At 36.5% G+C, this 24,954-nt stretch overlaps 1 protein-coding gene across 1 annotated transcript in view; it reads left to right on the top strand.

The window, feature by feature from the left end:
* Positions 1 to 24,954, top strand: part of kmt2cb (lysine (K)-specific methyltransferase 2Cb) — a 130,796-nt gene that overhangs the window by 24,861 nt on the left and 80,981 nt on the right. The window contains 6 exon segments of the mRNA XM_058760987.1: positions 1,134 to 1,287; positions 6,786 to 6,971; positions 14,923 to 15,020; positions 15,578 to 15,687; positions 21,760 to 21,922; positions 24,064 to 24,235. Coding sequence (XP_058616970.1) covers positions 1,134 to 1,287; positions 6,786 to 6,971; positions 14,923 to 15,020; positions 15,578 to 15,687; positions 21,760 to 21,922; positions 24,064 to 24,235 — 883 coding nt within the window.

Below are 24,954 nucleotides of genomic sequence, written 5' to 3'. Positions count from 1 at the left end.
TTAAGGATCCAGGCCTTTGATGCTGTTTGTGTTTGAGCACTCACTGATGTACAAGTGAAATCATGATTGGTAACGCATAAATAAATGGTCAAGTTTGTTTTTAACAGCATTTCTTTTTTATTTTCCTCAATTTAGATATAATAGTCCACATAAATGACATAAAAATTCTAAATATAAAATATTTTTAAATGACACCAATCACTGTAGTGTATAAATTCATCTTTAAATAGGTGAATACAGCAGGTGAAACACTCATGCATTTAAAGTCCCCCGTAGTCAAATATTTTATCCCTTAAAACTTATCTTTGATCATCAAAATGACATATTTAAATGTTTTTTTCTTGTGAAAATAATTTTCTCATGCCTTAAAATAGCTTGAATATAACACCCTTGCCTCATTTACTATACGCTGATCTATGAATATGCAAATTAGCTCCGCCTCCACTCAGTCACACCAGCCAGCACCTCCTGATCCATGGATAATGACTGATAAAACTATGTTTTTACTAGCGGACAACTACAGTGAATACTGTAACATTCGTTAAAGTTACTTACTTGACGATGTTGTGTCCTCAAAATGCCTTCAAGACTCGAATGCAGCCGTTTGTGATTCTTGATTTGCGCCCGCGAGCATACGCGTGTGCAGGAGAGGTGGGTCTGACTCCGGGCTGCATTTACACTGTTGCCGTGGGTTATAATGCAAGTTAGCGGTTCTAAATTCACATTAAACCACGGCTTCAAGGGTTTTTTGCTCTAATTTATGTTTGGTTTTGTGCTGGTATTGGTATATATATTGGACGCTAGTGATAGGAATCGATCCCTTGATGTGATTGGTTATTGGTTTGTGACGTAGCAACCCGAGGGCTGTTTCAAACCGCATTTCTGGGTCAGCCTTTGGGAAACTACAGTTTTAAGGAGAAAATACTCAGCAATGGTGTTGATTAATGGATTGGCACATGGTTTGTCTAAAAGCATATTAAAAACACCACACAGACAAATAAACAACATAAAAAAACTTGATTTTCACCACAGGGAGACTTTAAGGTTTAATCTTATCAGTTTTGTTGAAAATGTCTGTATTGGTGCAGCTGTAGTTAACATGGATGTATCTCTCCTTCTGTGTCTCTCGTCAGTCACTAAAGGGCAGCAGGAGGAGACGGCGGGCGCGTCTGCCGTGGCAGTTTCAGCAGAGGGGGAGGAAGAAGAGCAGTCGTCATCCCCTCTTCCTGCGAGCCCTGAGACGGGGGCGGCACAAACATCATCAGCCTCTGGAGAAGCTAAAAGCAGGTCAGAGCAGCATCCTCTCGCCAGGCTGAGTCACCGCCGGCGTGGGAAGTGTGCGCATGCGGACGTGTGTGTGTGTCAGTGTGAACGTTTGTGAATGGCTTTGTGTTTTAAGCCTTTTTGGCTGTATTGCGCCTTTCTACCAAAATCTCAAAATGGAAGGTCAAACGATCAATGCCTGTTGGCACACATGTGTGCCGAAGTATGTGTGCATGTATTGCTGTTGGCTACCGTTCTGTCTTAACATGGGGGATGGGCACTTGTTCAGCTTACTAAAAGAGCATTCTGGGTAAAGACAACTGCAGTGCAGGAGCCCAGGAAGAAGTGCTAACGTGGCGCAGCCCTGTGGCTCAGAGAGTTCACTGTGTTTCTCAGAGATCAGTAAGGTGCTGCTACGTGAGGCCAGCTGCAGTACGCATCCTGTGTGCAGTATGCAGATTTTCTGTTTACATTCCCCAAATGTGCTGTATAGGTACAGTATAGAGTATTGTATCCCACAATGCAATGCGCTCAGTTTGGCCTTACATTTATAGTTTGACACAGGAATAATATTGAGGATTTTGACATTATTGGCTATAGGTGAAAATGTTAAAAATCGCATGTTATTTCTGTGTCGTTCATTGTTCAGAATAGAATAGTAACTTACTGCTATTAGTAGTATACACTGCATTCAATAGTTGACCACTATTTTTTGCATATTAAATGAAACCGTAAGCATTGTGTACAATAATTATTTAAACAGAAGTATGCTACATTTTGTTTGCATCAGGGTTATTATAGTTAACTACAACTAAAAAAAACAAAAAAACATTTACGCTGCTTGAAATAAAATAAACTTTAACTGAAATCAATTAAAATTAACTTAATTATTTTATTCAATTAAATTTATTTTAGGTAAGATGATGATATTTTAAAACTGAAATAAAAATTTATATATGCTATTTAGACTAAAATAAAAACATTCAAAATATTAATAAAAACTAAAATGGTATCTCAATGATTGGTAAAATAACTAATAAACTGGTTCACACGACCTCGCATTGCATGTGTCAAGCTTTTTATGGTCAGAGCACAGGTGCAATTAGAAATTTACAAGATCACTGTATTACATTTGTAAAATGTATACAGTTACAGATTAAATAAATTGTAAATATATAAAGACATAAGAAATATATTTTTATGTAGATATGTCTCTTTAATTTCCAATTTATTTAGACATTTATGCCACACGTGTGTGTGTGTGGGTTTATATGTACACAAAATACGAAAGAATACAACAAAATATACAAAAGTATATAATAATATGGCAGTGAGTGGTGTAGAGTTGTCATCTTAAAAACATATCTAGTTTCTTTTTTTTCCTATTTGAAAAGATGTATAATAACTGCCAGCATCTAATAATAGAAAAATAATGCAGAAAAAAGAGAACTGAAAATACTTAGTTAACTTATCACAATAGAAATGAATTGCCAAGTCAGATGCGTAGCATAGCTTATCCTGCTGTTGCGTACTTCACATTTTAGCAAATGTGATTGGCAGTCCAGGTATTCTATGCATACTGTGCACTGTATACATACTATATACAGCAGAAATGGTAAGAGTAAGATTTTAAACACAGACCTTTTTTGTAACTCATTTGATTGGACCGCCAAAAAGATGATTTGGATTGAAATCCAAAATTGCAACCACATTTAATTGCAGTTGACACACATTTAGCATGCAACAGTTTGAAACATTTGTAGTGCGCAAATGCACGCCACATTTTCTTTTATTAAAAACAAAATGCGTTATGCAGTATACAGTATAGAGCAGTACATAGCCTTTATTGCTAGTTTGAAATCTTTTTCTTGGGTTTGTCACTGGGTTTGTAGGCATGTTCATGCATCGTGTCTGTTTGTTTATGCTCTCAGCTGAATGTGCCTCAATGTTGATGTTACACTACAAATTTAAGGTTCCCCTGCCACACATGCACAAACACACATAAACACACAAACCCCTGTCCAAACAGTCAGCTCACCACGGCCGCGGCTCTCCCAGACTCCAGTCCATGAAAGGCAGTTAACAGACTGAACGATTAAAGGCTCTTTGGGACGGACTGTACTGCCCATGAGGGCCAGTGATGTCGGGACCCCTTTTATATCTGATCAATATTTATTGTTTTCCTCCTTAAGCTGTGATGACAACACAACACCTCACTGATAAATATTGGAGGATTCGCTGCAGTGGTCAAATGTTATTTTTTTGCAACTACAATAAGTGATAGAAGATTTGACGTAGCAAAATTGCAACACACATGAATGTTTGTCCAGTCTATGGTGACTAAAATTGTTGTTTTCAAATTGAGGGAGGTTTTGTCTGTCATGAAGATCTGATGGTTGCATTAGAAAGTTGTGGAGGAGGAGTTACTCATAATATTGCCTTTCACGGTTGAATCTGTTGTGTAGCTATATTTAAACAAGTTAGCGTGAAGCCGTCGCCTCACTCTTATTCCAGTTAATTGTTGAAAATTTTCCCATTTTCAGGGAGTGCAAAAATAAAAGACACAGCATGTGTGAATTCTAACACTCCCACATACTTATTAGTAGTATAAACTTTCTTGCTTTCATCTCCTTTGAGTGTATCATGTAGAGATTTACACTCAAGTAGTTTTTTCTTTGGAGCTTTTGTTCTCTTGCAGTGTATTTCAGTCATTTCTAATATATGGTACAAATGTAAATATTCCAGTTAATTGATATCATCAATCTCCTTCCTTAAATGTGTTTTTAGAAAGCCGCAGGTTATGAAATGTTCCTGTTTATGCATATTTTACAAAAATAATTATTTTAAAAATAATAATGGCTTGCATAGTTTCAAAGGATTTAAAGGAACAGTTCGCTGAAAAAGTAAATTCTGTCATTTACACACCCTCATGTCATTTTAATCCAAGACTTTTATTCATTGTCGAAATACAGATGTAGATATTTTCAGTAAAATCAAAAAAAATTATTGGATGGATTCCAAATAGCCTTTTTGCACCTTGAAGGGCACTTCGGGAAGGAGATGTCATTTGTAGAGTGTTCCAAATGAAAAGAGAACAAGTGAATCCCTTCACGAAGGGCCCTTCCAGAAGTCCAGAAATATATACAGGATGTAATTACAAAACGCATATTTATTTGCAACAACTATATTAACAGTAATAGGATATTTATGTTGTAAGAACAGCAAATGGGATGATGGACGCCGCGCTGCATTGTCCTGGTAACTTTCCAGGAGAAGGTAATGAGGAAATTACGTTGCACTGCTCTCTTTGCCAAGTGTGGTTCTTAGGGGTTTGGAATGACATGAAGGTGAGTAATTGTTGACAGAATTTGTGTTTTGTATGAATTTGGAATAACTTGTGAAAGATTTACTGAATGGGCTCTGTTTGTGTGAATAACATTAAAAAAATTGTCTGTGGGGAAAAAAGGTTGATCATTACATTACTTAGACTCTATTTGTGGCGGCATATATATGCAAATTCATTCTCTGCCACCAGGAGACGCTTTTAGAGTGGGAGAGATAGCGGTTTCCCCCGGTAACACTGTACACAAAGCAGCACTCCGCTCACAAACGCTGCTTTATCAGACATTACATGCCAGATTAAATGAAAATGACATCCAAAATTCTCTGAAGACGGCCGGTTTCCTTCAGAAATACAGTGATATAAAAACACCCGCACCGGGTTTCGATTTTGAAACGTGCAGTGCTCATGTTTATTCAACGAAGTCAAAGCTTTTTGGAAAATCTATTTGTGGCAGTCAGTTTTGATATTGTGACGGACCGCCACAAATAAATTAATGTATGGGAAACACTGCACTAAGACCCCTAAGATATTATTTTATTAATTACATTTAATTAAATAATTAAATTAAAATTATAAATTTAATAATGCTTATTAGTTTTAACAAATACGTTTTTACTCAAAAATAACCCAAATTAAAAACAATTTGTTTATAATTTCTGCAGAGAAGAGACTTGGTGTTGTTTCAAAACAATTGGAAATATATATCGGTATCGGCTATTGGCCAAAAGGATTTGAAAAATATCGGCATATCGGATATCGACGACAAATCTAATATCATGCATCCCTAGTAAGGACACATTTTCTCAGAGTTTCAATTAACAGTGAGAAGCGTTTGGCTTGTGTTTAAGGAAAATTTGAAGTATTTTCCTGCCAGAATTGTTTATCATACATTTAAAAGTGTGAGCTCCTAATATGCGTAGTTCAAAATTTGCAAAGGGGTAATTAATTCTTTCCTCACTAGCGTTTTTTTTTTTTCTTAAGTTGCCAGCCACAATTTATAATTTTCACAAGTATAATGGCCCCCAGAATATTTTGTTGTATGAACATCTGAACAAACAGTATACCAAAACAAAGAACAGAGTCTCTGCTTTAAAAAAAAACAAAAAAAAAACCTGTTTTATTCTAGCTTGATGCAATCTTTTTTATCAACACTTGAATGTGGGAAAGTTTCATGTAAAAAAACAATATATAAAGAAAAAATAATTGCATTATTGTACATATGCATCTACTTGCATATATGACCACTTGTTTCAGCTGCTTCTTCGCTGTGTTTTGATCTAGACGTTCAATACTCTTTCAGAAGGTGCGTAATAGCGCTTCCTACCGAGTTAAATGTAACCAATAATCTTTTACGGGAAAATTAAACCACTTTTTTTTTTGAATGCGTATACTTGCTGGACCCCTGCTTTTCATAAAACTACCATCTATTGTGCCTGTTAGTTCTTTGACAGACATTGTTTTAAAGACATCAATATTAAAATGACGTGGATTTAAATTATTTTATGATTTATGCAAGTTTTCAGTGAAGTGATTGATGTCCATTAGTGTGTTTCGTTGATGTTTTTATTTCCATTATTCCAGTCGACAGCCAACCAAAGTTTTTGACAAACATGATAATGTGCATAAGTGTGAATTATGTTTGAATTTTGAGTAATTATAAAACATGCTGGAGACGATTTTAATGCTTTTTACATAGTTTATTATACTTATTTAATGGATATTTTATGACTTAAATTACATGTTACTCAGGCACTGACATGTTTGCCTGGTCAAAAATGTTACACTGTTGCAAATTCTGACTTTTGAGAATCAATTTTGTTTGTTTTTAATCCAGGAATGTGATGCACAAAGTTGTTTTATTGTCTCTTATAACAAAACTCTTATATTGAAACCCCTGCAAATGCATATCCTGTTTTTTTTATTATTTTTTTTTACTTTTTAAAACTGTAGTTCCGTTATTACCTCTTAGCAGATTTTGACTCATGTTGTTTATATGTTATACATTGAGTGTAAATAGGTATTATTTTATTGCAATTGTTGCAGTTTTGCAACAGTAGATCTCTGAGGGTTAAAGGAACGTTCAGCATTCAACCGAAACATTCCTTCAAACCCATTAGAGAACTGTATTGTATTCCATCTTGTTTCACTGGCTGACCGCGTTCCTCTCGTCTCCTCACAGCGAACAGCTCTGTGCCTTCTGTTACTGTGGTGGTCGAAGCCTGTTGGGCCAGGGGGATCTGAAGCCATTCAGGGTCACGCCCGGATACGACCCTCCACTCCAACAATCCTCTGCAGAGGATGGCCACGACTGTGACGACAAGAGTGGGGCTGCCAGCCAATCAGGGAGGCACAGGGGCCCAGAGAGGTAAGCTGATTGGCTGAGGCGAGCGGGGCTGTCGTGTGATATCAGCTGTGATGTAGCGTAATGTTTAAATGAGCTCAGCTAAAAGGGGCTTCTCTCACAACTGTTTTTTTCTTCTCGGCCGGCCCCTGTGAAATAGATCGGATGGTATTGGCCATTGTTAGAGAGAGGAAAGTGTTACGTGAGCCAAAGTATGCGCGCGCGTGTGTGCGTTTGCGCTCTCTGTGATGGTGTTTGTAAGGGCTCTTCTGAACGGTAGGCCTGTTACAGGCAGCGGGGCGCTGATATCTGACGTCACTGCTTGAATCATCCTCATCTGGATGAGATTTCAGGCAGAGACTGTTTGAATACAGATCATTCCAGTTGAAAATTGCATGCAGCGCTCTAGTATGTGTGTGTTTTTGCTTAATATCCTGGAGACAGACTCATGTGAAGCAAATACAGGATTTGTCCTAAAGTGACCCTCTGCGCCATCTCAGCAAATGGCAATGCTTATTTGTCCCACATACTTTAATTTAAAGCATATTGCGACGGTTCAGTGTCTCCTAAAGCTATGATATGATTGTAGTTTACTTCTGTTAGTATTAGTAGTATACCGCTCTTCACAAATTTATGATTGGTAGGATTTTTAAATGTTTTTAAAGAAGTCTCATGCTAACCAAGGCTGCATTTATTTGATCAAAAATACAGTAAAATTACAGTAAAAATACATTTAAAATAGTCTCTGAAATACATATATTTTCAAATGTAATTTATTTCTGTGATCAAAGCTGAATTTTCAGCATCATTAGTCTTCAGTGTCACATGATCCTTCAGAAATCATTATAATATGCTGATTTGCTGCTCAAGAAACATTTATTATTATTATTATCAGTGTTGAAAACAGTTGTACTGCTTCATATTTTTGTGAAAACCGTGATTAATTTTTTTTCTCAGGATTTTTTGATAAATAAAAAGTTCAAAATAGCAGCGTTTAGGTTAAATGGAAATGATTTAATTAACTGCATTATTTTAAATATTTATAATAATTTCAAACAAATTTTTATTGTCACTTTAATTTAATGCATCCGTGCTGAATAAAAGTATGTCAACAGTCAAACAGCCAAACTTTTGCATGGTGTAAAATGTATACTGACATTTACCTTTTATTTTGTGATGATACGTGCTGGTTGACTATGTTATAAATTGTATATTTAAAGGACTGTAAAAGCTATATGTTGTATATAGCAGTCAAACATTTGTAATAAATATGATTTTTAATAATGATTTAATGATGAGTCTCTTTTGCTCACCAAGTCTGCATTAATTTGATCAAAATACATTAAAAACAGTAATATTGTGAAATACTATTCTAATTTAAATTAGCAAATAACTGTTTTCTATCATATTTTTTCAGATGTATTTTATTAAAGCTGAATTTTCAGCATCATTACTACAGTCTTGAGAGTCACATGATCCTTATTAGTGGCCGATATATCGGCCGATATTTGGCATTTTTCAAATATCCGCATTGGCCGATAAGTTTTTCTGTTTGGCCGATGCGTTCGAGACTTTTATTTTGACGGCGCTGAGAACGGCAGCACCTGAGCTCACAGCGCTCACATTCTCCCTCTTGTTCACGGTCGTCGTTAACAGTTCTGTCTAATATGGATAGTGCATTTGTATCCTGCATGATCGCGTGTGCTCTGCGTGACGGTCGATCTGTGCGAATTGAATGCGGACAGTAGGAGAGTTCAGCTTTACTGGAGATGCGTGATATTTTTAATTATGCTGCGCTTTATGCATTTGCCCACTGTTACATATTCATGTCATTTTCACTGTGTGCTGTATGTAAAATGAGTGTTACCTTGGATTTATTTGAAAAAAAAAAAAATAGATTCCCAATGCTCACAAACTTCCCAGAATACTGAGTGCCCTGTTGGTTACAGTGTTTAATCCTTTTTAAAGGGGTCATATGATGCGATTTCAAGTTTTCCTTTCTCTTTGGAGTGTTACAAGCTGTTTGTGCATAGATAAGATCCCTGAAGTTGCAAAGACTAAAGTCTAAAAACCAAAGAGATATTCTTTATAAAAGTTAAGACTCGACCACGCCCTCCTAAAACGGCTCATTCAGACACGCCCCCACATGTCTACGTCACGGTGTGGGAAGATTTGCAAAACACCGGCCAAATGTATACGCAATGAAAGATAACACCCTGCTTTCCAAGATATCGGCTGTCAAAAAACCCATATCGGTCGACCACTAATCCCTATGTAGGTGTAGGTGAAATAAATATGAAACATTACTGGCATAAATTACCATTTATGTTGTCCTACTTTGTGTGTATGTTTAATCAATAAAAAAATGTCATGTTTGAGCTGCATTTAATGGCACAGTGCTACAGCGATATTGTTTACACCTTAAATAACCCAGCGTTATGGGGATAAATGTAAATCCTGAGGCCTGCTCTTCATTCACAAAGGCTGTTTGCTTTTCATATGTGGCTCTCTGCGAGGTTCTCCCCGAGCTGATCATTACCCTGCAGCTATTGGGAGTCACAGAGCGAGATGTGAGATGCCGGCCCCAGCGTGCGCTCAGCCCAACAAAGAGCCCTCTCCCTGCTCTCTCGCACAGCTGCCTAATTTGTCTTGGCTCTTTGGAGCCAATCAGCCGTCTCCCAGGGCCCGTGTGACGTAATGTGCTGCCAGTCTAATGTTGGCGGTTCGCCAGCCCTGCTGAGCTTTGTCATCTGTGGGCCACACTATCGAGCAGCAGGTCTGAATGTGGAGTAGTGAGACGCGACGGTGGAAAAGGGCAATTTTTAAGGGAGTTTCTGGATTGGTTCATTTTGCAGCGGCATGATAGAAAATGATCATAGATTTATGATATTGGTTAGAAAATATTGCATTTCATGTAATTGTCTAGAACCACTTTTTTTTTTTCTTTTTTTAATTGAGCCTATTTTTTTTTAAAGGGCTTTTTTTAAATGACATTCTTTTTGGCAATTAACTGCATTTTTTGTCCCCAGTTGTCCATGTACTTTCTTTTGGGAAGTAGTCATTATAATTATTAACCTTTATAATAAATAGTTTGTCCCAAAATCGAAAGAAATTTCTATTAAAAAAATGAAACCTATCTTTTTTTATTTACATTTTTTATTATTATTATTTATTATTATTATTTCCATTAGGATTTTATTTTTTATGACAATTAACTTTTCTTTTGTCTCTCACTCTTATATCTATATCTATATATACATATACATATACATACATACATACACACACACACACACACACACACACACACACACATTTTTATAAACAGTGTCAGCCCATATTAAATATTTAATGTTAATGCTCCTTTTCCTATTTTTTATTTTTTATTTTACATTTTCTGTCATCTAACACTCACTTAAAGTTCATATTTAAAACAATCTTTTAAATTTAATGTTTAGCAAATTGAATATCTCAAGATGAACATCCATTGTTCATACATTACATTATAATAATGTTAAGGCTAAATTAATTTGTAGCTTTTACAAAGATGTTAAAGTTTTTAGCATGTAATTTTTTATTTATTTACAGAAAATAGAATTGAAAAACCATTAATTTATTAACCATAACATAATTATTGACATATCGGTATTGGCCTGAATTCTAATATTAGTGCATACCTACATTCACTGTGGTACAAAGAAGAAAATGAAGCAGGTCGCATGAAGCACCTTTACACAATTCCAGCACTGCATGCTAGTTATATATTGTCTTCAGCTGAAACATGTTTGTTTGTGTTGGTTTGTTGGCTAATGTACATAAATTAATTGCTTTGTAAGGTTATGCAAAATAGCATGAAATCCCATTTGTATACAGTATGAGTGCTACTAGGTAAAATAATCTGTCACGTTATTCTCAGAAATTATATTTTGTATCATCTCCATCTATTGTCGAGGGATTACTCAGAATGTCAGTCAGCAGCACACGCTGCGTTTGAAATCACCGCTGACCCCTCGTATATGCCAGCCGTCCCAGCAGGTGGATAGAGGAGGGGTGTAATGAGATGCGCTGCTGTGATGGATGCATTTTTGTCTCATGATGTATTTACGATGAGTCATTTCTGTGTAAGTGGTTAATCAATCAGCACCATCCCACACAACCCCCCCACACCTAAATTAAAATGGCTGTGAGTCAAACCCCTCCAGTGCCTGAATGTCAAGAATAAATTAACACTCTCCTGGTGCCGGTGGCTCATGATAGAGGGCCAGCAGTTAGACAGCATGTACACATTCATCTCACTCTTCTCAGTCTGTATGTGCTCTATAGAAATTAGGACTGGGAAACATTTTAATTGAATTAAGTACATGATATGAACTTATTAATTAAGATTTAATCAACCGCACTTCTGTATATCATTATAATTAGTGAAAAAGCCTAAATGAAGATCATTTATAGACATGCACAATTTATACGTTACATTAAAAATTCATACACAGTACACATTTATTTTATTTATTTTTTAGTTTTTTATTTTAATTTTTTTACCCAAGTTACATAAAAAAACATCATTTAAAGATGAATAATCATTGAATAGGCATTGCAAAAATGTTAAATTAAAATTTATTTGCATGTTACATTAAAAATGTATACCCAGTATTTATTTTATTTATTTATTTTTTTAGCCAGTTCACATAAAAAAAAATAAAATAAAAAATGCTAAGAGGATATTAAGCTCTTGGAGAACTGAAAGGGAACAATTAGGAATACAAATATAATAAATAATGCTATATAAATTAAATTTGGATCTGTATTATTTTAGATACTATTATAGTTAGAATTTGCCTTGGAAACTCACTGAAATAAAATAAGTAAGTTTTTCTTTTATTATTATTATTTCAGTTAGCGTATATTTTATTTGTTTGTATATAACCCAGGTGACTGTTACTTGATCTGGCCAGAGAATTTTTAGGTGTTAGTAAAAATATTTATTTTGTAATATTTGTAAATGAATTAATGAAAGCTGATGCAGAGACACAAATGACCAATTTCAGTGTTTTGCGCTACCTTATTCCATTATTAGTGTCAGAAATTTAAAGGCAGAGCAGCCAGAGACCGTTTGTTTAGAGATTAATTGGACTTGGATGCAGTTGGGTGATCTAATTTGATATTTGGCAGACTGACATTGTAGCATATTTTGTGAATAAGCTGGTGCCAGACCATTGAAAGGTTCTGTAAATGTTCTACATTCAAAGGAAACATATTTTGGAAAATCACATCTCTGATGTTGTGTTACTTGTTTTATGTGGCAGTGTGGTCGCACTATTATTATTATTATTATTATTATTATTATTATTACAGAAACGGTCCTTTATTGCTTTTGATATAATGGTTAATCTTTTCATTAAATTAAATATAAATAACGTCCGTTCTGCGCCTTTCTCGCGCACCGGTTTGCCAGCTGAACAGCCAATCAGAATGATCAAATGGCCCGACTGACCGACGAGCTCCGACGCCGATTCAACATGTCGAATCGGCCGAAAAAAAGCCGACGAGGACCAACTTCAGCCGACGGCGCAGAACACACTGAGAAAACTTAGTCGGCCGACGAACAAAAACTGCACGACGGCCAACCGTCGGCTTGGTGTGTACCGGGCTATTGATGTCACATCATGCTGAGTAGCTCCGCTCACAGCAAAATCTCATTGGTCCAAAATTTCAGTCAACGTATCTGTATATTAAAATGGTCATTTGCACAAAAAAATTATATATTTGCCCAAAAAAAAAAAAAACAACTGTCATTCTGACCCACTGTCTGAGATAATCCGTTTTAGGGGAGCATCTCACTTAAGGCTCGTCAATAAAACAGCCACAGCTTTGATTAGCTTACACAATTACATGGGAAACAGTATTAACACCCCCTCATTATTGCATGTGAGCAAGTGTTTTGAAAACATTATTCATATAAAACCCGTCATCTAAAGACAAAGCATTATGAAATTGTTTACTTGTGCTTTGTGATGTAGCTGCTCTCAGATACAATACAGTTGGCTGCTACATCTTTCAACAAAAGTTTCTTTGCAAACTGCCCATTACACTTTGCCTCATTTACAAGACAATCTGTCATAAAAGACTGTCATAAAATGCTGTACAGATGCTAACATTGTTTAAAATGGATGTTGCTTTGCTCTTTCATTTGTCCTGTTGTCTGGAGTAGCTCAAGTGCATGAAATACGTCAGAAATTGTATATTTTATCTAGTATAGTCAATGTCAGTGATTAATGGATTCTGTTTGTTTCGACATGATGCAACACAGTGCTCATGTCTGGTGTAAACGGGTGTCAAGCTGTTAAAGCGGACATTGGATGCCCATTTTTCACAAGTTGGTATGATTCTTTAGGGTCTCCATGAAATGTCTGCAAAATACTTTGGTTAAAATTCCTCAATGGCCGTGTAAAACAACACCCTGTCAAAAACAGCTCTGTTCACAGTGAGCCATTTCAGTGCATGTGTCTTTAAATGCTAATGAGCTACTGCTCCCCCACCCCCTCTTCAGTTTTTTGTGTATTCGGTGGCACATTACCATCAAAAACAAAACCAATCCACTGCATCCTCAGAGACTCTGATGTTGAAAAAATTAAGACTCTTGTGTACACTTTTACATCCATAACACCTACAAACACCTGCATTGCTTACAAGACACTGTTGTCGCTACAGCTGTTTCAGTGCAGAGAAAATGGCAGACAGCGCACAACTGGCTAAATGTGGGAATATGTTAATACGGGACAATCCGTCAGTGGTTGTGGGCGGGGGATGAGCAGTATGATGTCACACTGTTCAGAAATAGAGACTTTAGGTTTTTGGGGGATTAATGCAATGCAAGTGCGCGGGGCCTGTGATCTGATAATGTATAAATATTTGTTGATATTTTTGTCTTGCTCTGGAGGCACTCATATGCAAATGTGTTTGCCCATATGACAGCACAGATCCCACAACATTCCAAACAAGGGTCATTTTGGGAGCTTATTTACATAAATGCTTTTTTTATACTGCCAAAAGATAAGAAAATTAGATTTCTTATGTTATGACCCCTTTAAATGTCACTGAATGGAAATGCAGATGGAAAAACAATGACTGTTTTAATAGGGAGTCCACTAGTCGACTAAATGGAACAGCAGCTGCTAGTTGACATTGGAAATAATAGTCGACTAGTCGAAATGTAGTAATTTTAATGTTTTTTTCTTGGGTATTTTTGCCTTTATTATGATAGGACAGGTCAGAGCTGACAGGAAATTAAGTGGGAGAGAGATAGGGGGGCGGGATCGGGAAAGGTCCTCCAGTCGGGATTCGAACTCGGGACGCTTGTAGAGCATCGGTGATGAATATCGGTGTGCTGTCCACAAGGCTATCAGAGCCGACTGTCATTCTAATGTTTTTTTGCGGTAAAACAATTATTTCAAGTCAGACATTGCATGCAAGAGTTTTCTTAGTCACTCGATGAGGGCTCGGAGAAATGTCCGCTTGGAAGATGAGCAAGGAGTGGCAGTGTATTTACCAGTTTAGAGGGGGAAACATTATGAATGAACGGAAACTGACTTGCCTCAGAAAGGTTTCGTTGACACTTTCTTCCTCAAGTTATTTCCATATAATGCCTAATAAAATATTGCTGCTTTGTGTACAGGGATAACCATGGTAACTGCTATATTTCTGCTTGTCCAAAAGCGCCCCCTACTGTCAGAGAGTGAATTTGCATTTTCATTCAGCCTTTCTGCCGTTTTTTGTTGCCGCCAGTGTTGTTAAAATTGAACCGTTTGATGGGAAATAAAATCAGTTTGGATAATAAACAATATCTAAGGATAATAAGATATCTAGTATTATTTGAGCCCTGTCCACCATTGTTCAGTCAAACAGATAATCTTGGTTAGGATATGGTTTAAGACTAATTCGGATGACCTCTAATCAGTCTGTCTCTGTCCTGCAGTGTCGGGGCCGAGGAAGGAGGAGGCAGATTCTGGGACGAGCTCCGCCACGTCGGTCTGCCGGACGGCATTGATGTCCGAACACTCTTTGATGAGTCGGGTAAAAACTTGTTAAATACTTTACTGAGGCACAGACAGAGAAAAGCTAACTATAGAAAATATGTTGCCTAGACTGTAATTTAGAGTGTTTCTTGTAAGTAATAACAGAAAAATATATATATTATACAAGACAGTGCAATTTCTATAAAGAAACCAAGTTTATTTTCTCTCATATCAAGCTGTTGAAATCCATTTTAATATGTTCAAATGACTTTTTCCACTGATTGTACAGAGGATGATTTAAAGAGGTTAAAAACAAAGCATGAAGGCTTTTATCAGGAAACAGCCTGAAACTAGACAGAGTAGTCAGACACATCACACTTACTTGAGGTGAGCAACTGAAATTGTTAGCCCAGTAAAATGAACTGAATGGCTGTTCTGCCATTAACTGTAATTTACTATGCTTCTCAAACCAATGTGACTTTCTGTCTTCTTTGAAACACTGAATGAGAGCTTAGACAGTATGTCTCCTTATACAGTTGAAAAGAAATGATGACATTTTCCTGAAAAGATCCCATGCCATCTTCTGATCCCTTTCCCCTTTCCTTGTGTTTGCAGGTCAGTGCTGGGCTCATCAGAGCTGCGCGTTGTGGTCAAATTTTGTGTGTCAAGCGGAGGATCAATCACTGCTAAACGTGGACAAAGCCATCCACTCAGGGAGCACAGAGGTATGCTGGGATATCTCTGGTTTAGCTGACGTTTATCTTGGCTGAAGTATGCGAGGACTCGTGAATAAAGTAATGACTGTAAACTTTATGCAAATATTACATCACCTCACTGAAGTACTTGAAAGGTTATGCAAATGAGGGTTAAAACGCTCCGCTCTCTTAATGGCTGCATCAAAGTGCGTTTTTTTTTTTTTCTTTTGCTGATTGACCATAATGTGTGTGTGTATTTTAATTTTATCCACGGCAGCTGTCTTTCCTGAAGCTGTTTTAAGATTTTGTCCTATATGGCTTCCAGCATAGTGGAACGCCAGAATATGTTGTGTTTTTGATTTTGGTCCATATTACAGTGGGGCAAAAAAGTATTTAGTCAGCCACCAATTGTGCAAGTTCTCCCACTTAAAAAGATGAGAGAGGCCTGTAATTTTCATCATAGGTATACCTCAACTATGAGAGACAAAATGAGAAAAATAAATCCAGAAAATCACATTGTAGGATTTTTAAAGAATTTATTTGCAAATTATGGTGGAAAATTAAGTATTTGGTCAATAACAAAATTTCATCTCAATACTTTGTTATATACCTTTTGTTGGCAATGACAGAGGTCAAACATTTTCTGTAAGTCTTCACAAGGTTTTCACACACTGTTGCTGGTATTTTGGCCCATTCCTCCATGCAGATCTCCTCTAGAGCAGTAATGTTTTGGGGCTGTCGCTGGGCAACAAAGACTTTCAACTCCTCCAAAGATTTTCGATGGGGTTGAGATCTGAGACTGGCTAGGCCGCCCATGACCTTGAAATGCTTCACGAAGCCACTCCTTCGCTGCCGGGCGGTGTGTTTGGGATCATTGTCATGCTGAAAGACCCAGCCACGCTTTCATCTTCAATGCCCTTGCTGATGGAAGGAGGTTTTCACTCAAAATCTCACGATACATGGCCCCATTCATTCTTTCGCTTACACGGATCAGTCGTCCTGGTCCCTTTGCAGAAAAACAGCCCCAAAGCATGATGTTTCCACCCCATGCTTCACAGTAGGTATGGTGTTCTTTGGATGCAACTCAGCATTCTTTCTCCTCCAAACACGACAAGTTGAGTTTTTACCAAAAGTTCTATTTTGGTTTCATCTGATTCTCCCAATCCTCTTCTGGATCATCCAAATGTTCTCTAGCAAACTTCAGACGGGCCGGACATGTACTGGCTTAAGCAGGGGACACGCCTGGCACTGCAGGATTTGAGTCCTGGCGGCGCAGTGTGTTACTGATGGTAGCCTTTGTTACTTTGGTCCCAGCTCTCTGCAGGTCATTCACTAGGTCCCCGTGTGGTTCTGGGATTTTTGCTCACAGTTCTTGTGATCATTTTGACCCCACGGGTGAGATCTGCGTGGAGCCCCAGATCGAGGGAGATTATCAGTGGTCTTGTATGTCTTCCATTTTCTAATAATTGCTCCCACAGTTGATTTCTTCACACCAAGCTGCTTACCTATTGCAGATTCAGTCTTCCCAGCCTGGTGCAGGTCTACAATTTTGTTTCTGGTGTCCTTTTACAGCTCTTTGGTCTTGGCCATGGTGGAGTTTGGAGTTGGACTGTTTGAGGTTGTGGACAGGTGTCTTTTATACTGATAACGAGTTCAAACAGATGCCATTAATACAGGTAACGAGTGGAGGACAGAGGAGCCTCTTAAAGAAGAAGTTACAGGTCTGTGAGAGCCAGAAATCTTGCTTGTTTGTAGGTGACCAAATACTTATTTTACCGAGGAATTTACCAATTAATTCTTTAAAAATCCTACAATGTGATTTTCTGGATTTTTTTCTCTCATTTTTCTCTCATAGTTGAGGTATACCTATGATGAAAATTACAGGCCTCTCTCATCTTTTTAAGTGGGAGAACTTGCACAATTGGTGGCTGACTAAACGCTTTTTTGCCCCACCGTATCTGCTGGTGTTACAGGTTTTTTTAATTATTATTATTTATTTTTTTTGTATAAATATATCATATATTTAATTTCAGTCAATTTTTTGGATATTTTTATTTTCAGGTTTAGACTGTCATCTTGCTCTAACTTAGTTGAGCATTAAAAACTAACTGTTAAATGTAATCTTCAGCAAATCTCAATTCATTTTCTGATTATTGAAAAAAAAAAAAAAGGAAAATCAGTTTTAAACTATTGATTTGAGTTTTTAGTGCTTTATTTTTAATTCATTTTGAAAATACTGCAGAATTTTTGCCATTTATCAGGTTCCACCAAAATGTTCATATTGGTGCATATAAACAATGATAATGTAAGCTGGTCCTGTTCAGTTCCAAAATCTCATATGTTAAATGTAGTAATTTTAAAATAATTATCTTAGTATTATTTATAAACTATTATATGTCACGTGTGTGTGTTCCTGTTGTGTTTCCTATTCTCATTAGTTAATCACCGTTCATTCTTATAACCTGAGTTCATTAATCTTCTCGTTTGCTCCTTTGATTTCCCTGTCTTTATAAGTCCTGTGTTATCCCTTGGTTCTTTGTCTGCTGTTATATATCTTCCCATGTTCCTTTGTTGGTTCTCCTACGTTTCCAGTGATTGAATGATTAAAGACCGTTTCGGTGAATTCCTCATCTCCTCGCTCCTTCGTCCCCAGCGTGATCGTGACATTATATTATTTATTCATATTTATAAAATTAGCTTTTATCTTTGTATTTTTCATTATAATATTATTGATTCAATGTTTTTTAAATGTTAATGCTTTTCCATTTTTTTTTCTTCATCTTTAACTCATCATATTTAAATTTGTTGCCAAGGCAACATTCCTAATATTAGTTTGTTTTGATCTAATATATATATTTCATTTTATTTCAGCTTTATTTGTTTTAATAAAAACAATTTTAATAGTTTTAGTTTTAGTTAATAACAACATATGTAATTTTATAGTAATTTATGGTTTTTGTTGAAATTAAACTGTTTTATATATTATTTAATTATGTCATAAATTATTATTTTTGGATAATCTATTCTAATAGTTTAGATCTAATCTAGTAAAAAAGAATTAGCCAAAAAGGCTATTTTTCATTTGTAGACCTTTGACAGAATGTTAAAAAGTCAACCTAAAAACAAAAGCAGAGCACCTTATACAAATACACACCCACAAGAAGAAAAAATTAAATACTAAAAAATACAAGTACATAAATTCACATGGAAATCACACTAAAATACAATGATAGGAATTTATCTAAACCAAATATTGTGCTACATATGAGGTAAGGGAGATAGTGACAGGAGAAAACAAATAAAAAATCTTGTATACAAAAAAGTTGTATTTACAATGTACATGCATTTCCGTGTACGTACTTTATTTCTGCGCAGGCTTAATTTTTAGTTCATATCTTGCTCTTGTTTAATATCACTCTAATGACACCTGATAGGGTTGTGGGCTCTTCATATACCTGCTGACTCGTATGACCGTGCTGCTGTGTTTCCGTGAAAGACTAGAGCTGGAGGAGGAATCTAACTGGCTGCTAAAGGTCGCCGCTGATCAGCTGTGAAATAGAAAAGGTCACGGCACTCAAAGGGGCTGCGGCGTCATTGGCTTCATCACTTAACACCCCCCGTGCAGCGACCCTCTCCAATCACATTCCTTAATGGCGCTCTGCCATTTGATCTCGTGAATTAACAGCAATTCTGCGTTTAATAGTAAATGCCAGTTCAGAGCTAAAGAAATCCGTGTTTGTGAATTGAACGTTCATGTAGGTGGCTCATCAGATTGAGTGGAATCGCCCTTAGATGGATGTGCGTAAATCACGCGGCACTCCATTTGAGCGCACGCTTAACGCAATCCATTTGCTGTAGGTGCGAAATAAAATGCGCAGTTAACAAGATGTGGAGAGCAGCTGTAAACATGAGGGCTAACGGCGTGTCATGTCTGGACTCGTCTCACGGCGTTGCTTGACTTTTAGCGGACAGCTGCTTTTGGAGCAGCTCATTAAGCAGGACGATGGACAGAGACGCAGAACAGATCGATTCCAATAGAGAAAGGAACACTGGCCTAGTGCTGGTGTTCAGAGGGAAATACTTGCATGTTTTCAGGAAGCTGTTATAGGTTACAGCTATACTTTATGCCAAATGGAACCTAACATTAGGGAAGAGTACAATTGGATCACCTGACCCACGAAATAACCTGTCATGTCTTTGTTACTCCGTTAATGATATGCCACTGTAGAGCTGAGATGCATGAGGAATTACACGCTTTTGCAGGAATCGTCTGACTAGTAGCACAGGTTCGAAAGATTTTGTAATTCGCAGTGAGGCCACAGTGACAGTTGTTTTTGTAAACCGCAATTATTATTTCACAATTTTGGTGGCTTGTCGGAGGTCTTGCGTGCTCCAGCTGCTGGTTTTTGGCTGTGGTTGTTGAGGGCTGCGAGCAAATGCAGGTACTTGATGAGGGTATATGTGAGTCATGTTGTGAAAAATGTTGATTTTTCAATGCATACCGATTCTGAATATTTAGAACTGTTTCAATACTAATTTTCCAAGTACTGATGCACCATTCCCAGCTGCGCTTTCTCCCTCTCTTTTCTTTTCTCCGACATCAAGGTGACTCACACTGCAGTGTGTGTGTATTATAGTACACTGTGTTTCAGAGTGTTTTAGAGTGAAGCGCGTCACTGTGTTCTCACATGCGACCAGATCAAGATCCAGTGTTTTCAGCATCTCAGAACAACTCTGTTAACTCTATCTCTGCATGTGAGTTTGGGAACACAGTATGCACCAGTTAAATTTTATTTTCACAGTCCAATAATTTTTTTATTTTTTTTTTTCTATTTGTAGTTTTAGTGATTTTAGTACTTCATCTTCAACATGTTTGTTTCAGTTAGCATTTCTAATTTAACCGATAGTTGCGGCAATCAACTATTGGTGCCGTTTAATCGGCAAAACCGATGAATCGGTCGACCTCTAAAAAAAATTATTAGAATAATTATTATTATTATTAGGATATAATCCCACTAAGAGCTAAAAGGTATGAAGAATTTCAGACAGTAGAATTTCAGTTAAGAAAATACCTTGAATATGGTGAAAAGTAAAGTAACCTTGATCATTTTCAAATTTTATGGCCTTAATTTCGTGACAGTTGTTTCCCTGTGGTATTGAATATTAATTTATTAATTTTTTTTCTAGGTATAATATCAGAAGTGCCAGTATTATGACAACACTAATACTGAGGGTTCGATGTAAAGCGTGGTAAAAATAAAATTACGATGAGAACATGATTGTTGAAAAGTATGATTGAACGGGATAGTTGAAATGAAATGAAAATTTACATTTACTTAGATGTATGGCAAGAGTTTAAATATAAGAGTTTGAAAAGTATGGACTAAAAATGAATTGCTGAAAACCTTGTTTGTACATTCTGTCTGAGTTGTTTTAACTCCCAGTTCACTAAAGGAATTATGCAAATCTGTATAAACACCTCCCCAAAGACCCCACACCCCAAATTAGTGTTGCACAGCGCAGTTCCCAGTTTGCAAGCCGATTCTGAGCACATTTCTATGGAGAATGCAGCAGATTACTGTAATATGCTGTACTTTACTGTGACTGCATCATTCTCATTCGCACACCTGAATCTGCTCTATCATTCGCAGAAAGTGCACTTGACTTACTGCACATCTAGATGACAATGACTTCATTTCAATAAATGGTGCTGAGATACTGCGCACAACTGTTTCGTGAATTGGCCCGCTCGTCTGTGGTCTGTGGGAGATTACAGGCATGATGGGATAATTACACATCCGTCAGTCTGTCATCATTGTGGTTTATGTCACAGCTCTCCCTAGCTGTTAGTCTGACCACAGGCATTACACTGTCAGCTTTCATGTCTTATTGTATAGATTTGTTTGGTTTAATATTAGTTGCCAGACATTTAAGCTTGAATGTCAATTATGTGACGAGCAGTTAATGCATGTGAGGTTTCAGTTAAGGACTATAGACTGTGTTTAAAATAATTGATGGCCCTCTTTTAACATGTTTTAACATCACAACTGGAGTCTGCTTTGTCAGTGTCTCATCAGTTGTTGTGACTCTTTTCTTTTATAGCATTGTGCATATTGTAAGCGCCTTGGAGCATCCATCAAGTGCTGTGAGGAGGGGTGTGATCGCTCGTACCATTACCCCTGTGCGGGGGCCGCCGGCACCTTTCAGGACTTCAGGAGGCGCTCTGCCCTGTGCACAGAGCACATTGAGCTGGCCGTCAGCAAATGTGAGGACCATCTTTATTTTTTGGTCTTTTTATGCACTCTTTCAAAGCAAGACCTTGATGTACTATAAAAATCTGTCAGACTCCAGACCCCTGTTTAAAAAGAGCATTGAATAATACTCAGCCACAAAAACAATTCATTCCAACTCCGTTTCATACACTCTCATTGGAAAGTTCAAGAGAGATATTGAAGAGACTAATTTTTTTATATGAAAATGCTGTAAAATTTATTGTGAAATAGTATTAGAATTCAAAATCACTGTTTTCTACTTTATTATATTGACAAATGTAATTTATTCCTGTGATGCAAAGCTGAATTGTCAGCATCATTACTCCAGTCTTCAGTGTCACATGATCCTTCAGAAATCATTCTAATATGCTGATTTGCTGCTAAAGAAACATTTCTGATTATTATCATTGTTAACTGCTTAAAGTTTTTGTGAAAAGTGCTACTTTTTTCAGGATTCTCTGAATAGAATGTTCAAAAGAACAGCATTTTTAAAATAGAAATCTTTTGCGTAATTATAAATGACTTTATCAGAATTTTTAATCAATTTATGCATCCCTGATTAATAAAAGTACAACACAGTGTATGACCACTAACATTTACTTTGATAGCTGATCAGTCACATCTATTTGATACTTGTTAAATTTTTAGAGGTTATTTTGGCTTTTTAATTGTCAAAAAAAATCTCTCTAAAGGTCAATGCACATGAAGTCCAAAAATGTTGTCCGAAATTTGCGCACGTTAAAAAATAAGTACAACCTCACGTTATGTCAATCACGTTTACACACTGCCTCCGAAATTTCATCCGTCATAAAAACATTCAGATCGGGTTCGTTTTTTTGCGTTTTTCGCATCCGTAGCAAGCATTTTGAGAGGTGTTTTGACAGTTCAGAACCACTGTCACAAACGCCTAACGCCAAAATCCAGAATGGCAATTGTCAAGTTCATCCACTTCATCTCGCAGCACAAAGCACTGTATATAGATCCTTGCACACTGAGTTCACAGAAATTGGTGGTGGTCTTTTTAATATGTGACTCCAGTATCGCTAGCAAAGCATCAAACTGAGCCACTGACATCCTGAAGTAAACTATGAATCGCCCCGTGATAATCCCGCTGCTCCTTAATAAGGATGGACCCAATATTTCCTTTTTTCCTTTTTTTAAGAAGTGAGAGGACAACAAAATCATCCTCAATGCTTGAAGACTCCATTTAGTACTGTTTTGCAATGTATTTTTTTGCAACAGATTAATTAGTACGCATTGGACTCAGTGTGCAAAGTTTCTGTGCATGACGAATTTTTAGGATAACGAATACGAAAAAACGCATACGAAAATTTCGGATTCAGTGTGCAGAGACCTTTAGTCTGAATCTTCTGGATATTTTTGTTGTTTTGAAAATCGCAAATAGTGCTTTCCAGCGATTAATCACATCCAAAATAAAAGTTTTTGTTTACATAATATATATGTGTATGTTGTGTACATCAATAGTGTATATATAAATTCACACACATGCATGTAAATGTTTAAGTAAAATACGTTATGTTTATATATTATGTTTATATATAATATAAATGATATGAATATAAATATATACATGTAAATATTTTCAAAATATATACTGTATGTGTTTTTATATATTTTTATTTATATATATATATATATATATATATATATATATATATATATATATATATATATATATATATATATATATATATATATATATATATATATATATACACACAACAGCCACATTACGTAAACTAAAACTTTTATTTTGGATGCGATTTAATTGCGACTAATCGCTTGACAGCACAAAGCGTCTCACTGGTAGACAGACAACAACAAAAATTTGCCTGTATTAAAAATTCCTTTAGAGTAGGGATTCACAGTACATATTGGTTATTGACAATATTATTATTGTTGTTTTATTTATCATATCAATAATGGTTATTTAATTGCATGTTTAATATAATTAAATAATTATTTAATTAAATTCTAAAAGTCATTGGAAATTGGATTAGGTCATGTAAAGTGGGCATAATGTGCACTAATAGTTCACAAGTACACTAGGACCTTGGATTTAAATGGTAAATAAGGTTCACGTTGATTTTCCGCTCATCTTTCTTTCTCTCAGTTGAAGAAGAGGCGAACTGTATATTGTGCGACAGCCCCGGGGATCTCCTGGACCAGCTTTTTTGCACCAGCTGTGGGTTGCACTACCACGGCATGTGTCTGGACATCAGCGTCACTCCTCTGAAGAGGGCAGGCTGGCAGTGCCCCGAGTGCAAAGTCTGTCAGACATGCAAGTGAGTTGCAGCCAAGCTTTGCCTTTCATTCTCCCCAGTCTGTGATGCGTGCCTGCGCTGTTACTCATTTCTGTAGAGCCATCCTCAATAGCTCATCTTTATTTGCTCATGCATCCTTTGAGGTTGCATTAGTTTGCTTTTCTGTGGAATAAACCGACACCTGCTCACGTCTCATATGGGCTTAATGTGTAGTCACTAATTATACACATTAAATGATATGTTGTATATAAAAATCTATGGGGTAACATACAGTTAAAAAACTGCAGCTGTGGTTGCTAGAACTTTACCGTAAAAATACAGTAGCAACATGTTAGTTTTTTTTGTTTTTACATTTTATCAACCTATTGAAGTAGTAAAATCTCTTTTTTATCTTTATAATACACATTGACAACCATCAAAAACACACATGGTAATGAGAGCCACATGATGAATCAAAGCTCATCACACATTGCTTTTCCAAAACCTGAGGTAAATAGTAATATATAACAGATTCACACAGTGTCATACACACAAATACTAAACACCATCATGGTAACACATATAACACTAAAATAATGCAACCATTAATTTAACGACATACAATGTGTGATAAACCATAATGTACATAGCTGATAAGAAAAAAACAAAACAAATAAGAAACAGTTACTTATATGAAAAAACATCAAAGGTGAATTCTGGGATATGTTTTTTTTGCTGTAAATTATCAGAATGGGAGTCAG

The sequence above is a fragment of the Onychostoma macrolepis genome, chromosome 02, assembly GCF_012432095.1.
Source record: "Onychostoma macrolepis isolate SWU-2019 chromosome 02, ASM1243209v1, whole genome shotgun sequence".
Lineage (NCBI taxonomy): Eukaryota > Metazoa > Chordata > Actinopteri > Cypriniformes > Cyprinidae > Onychostoma > Onychostoma macrolepis.
The sequence above is the reverse complement of the archived record's forward strand: the minus strand, read 5'-3'. Positions and strand labels throughout refer to the sequence as shown.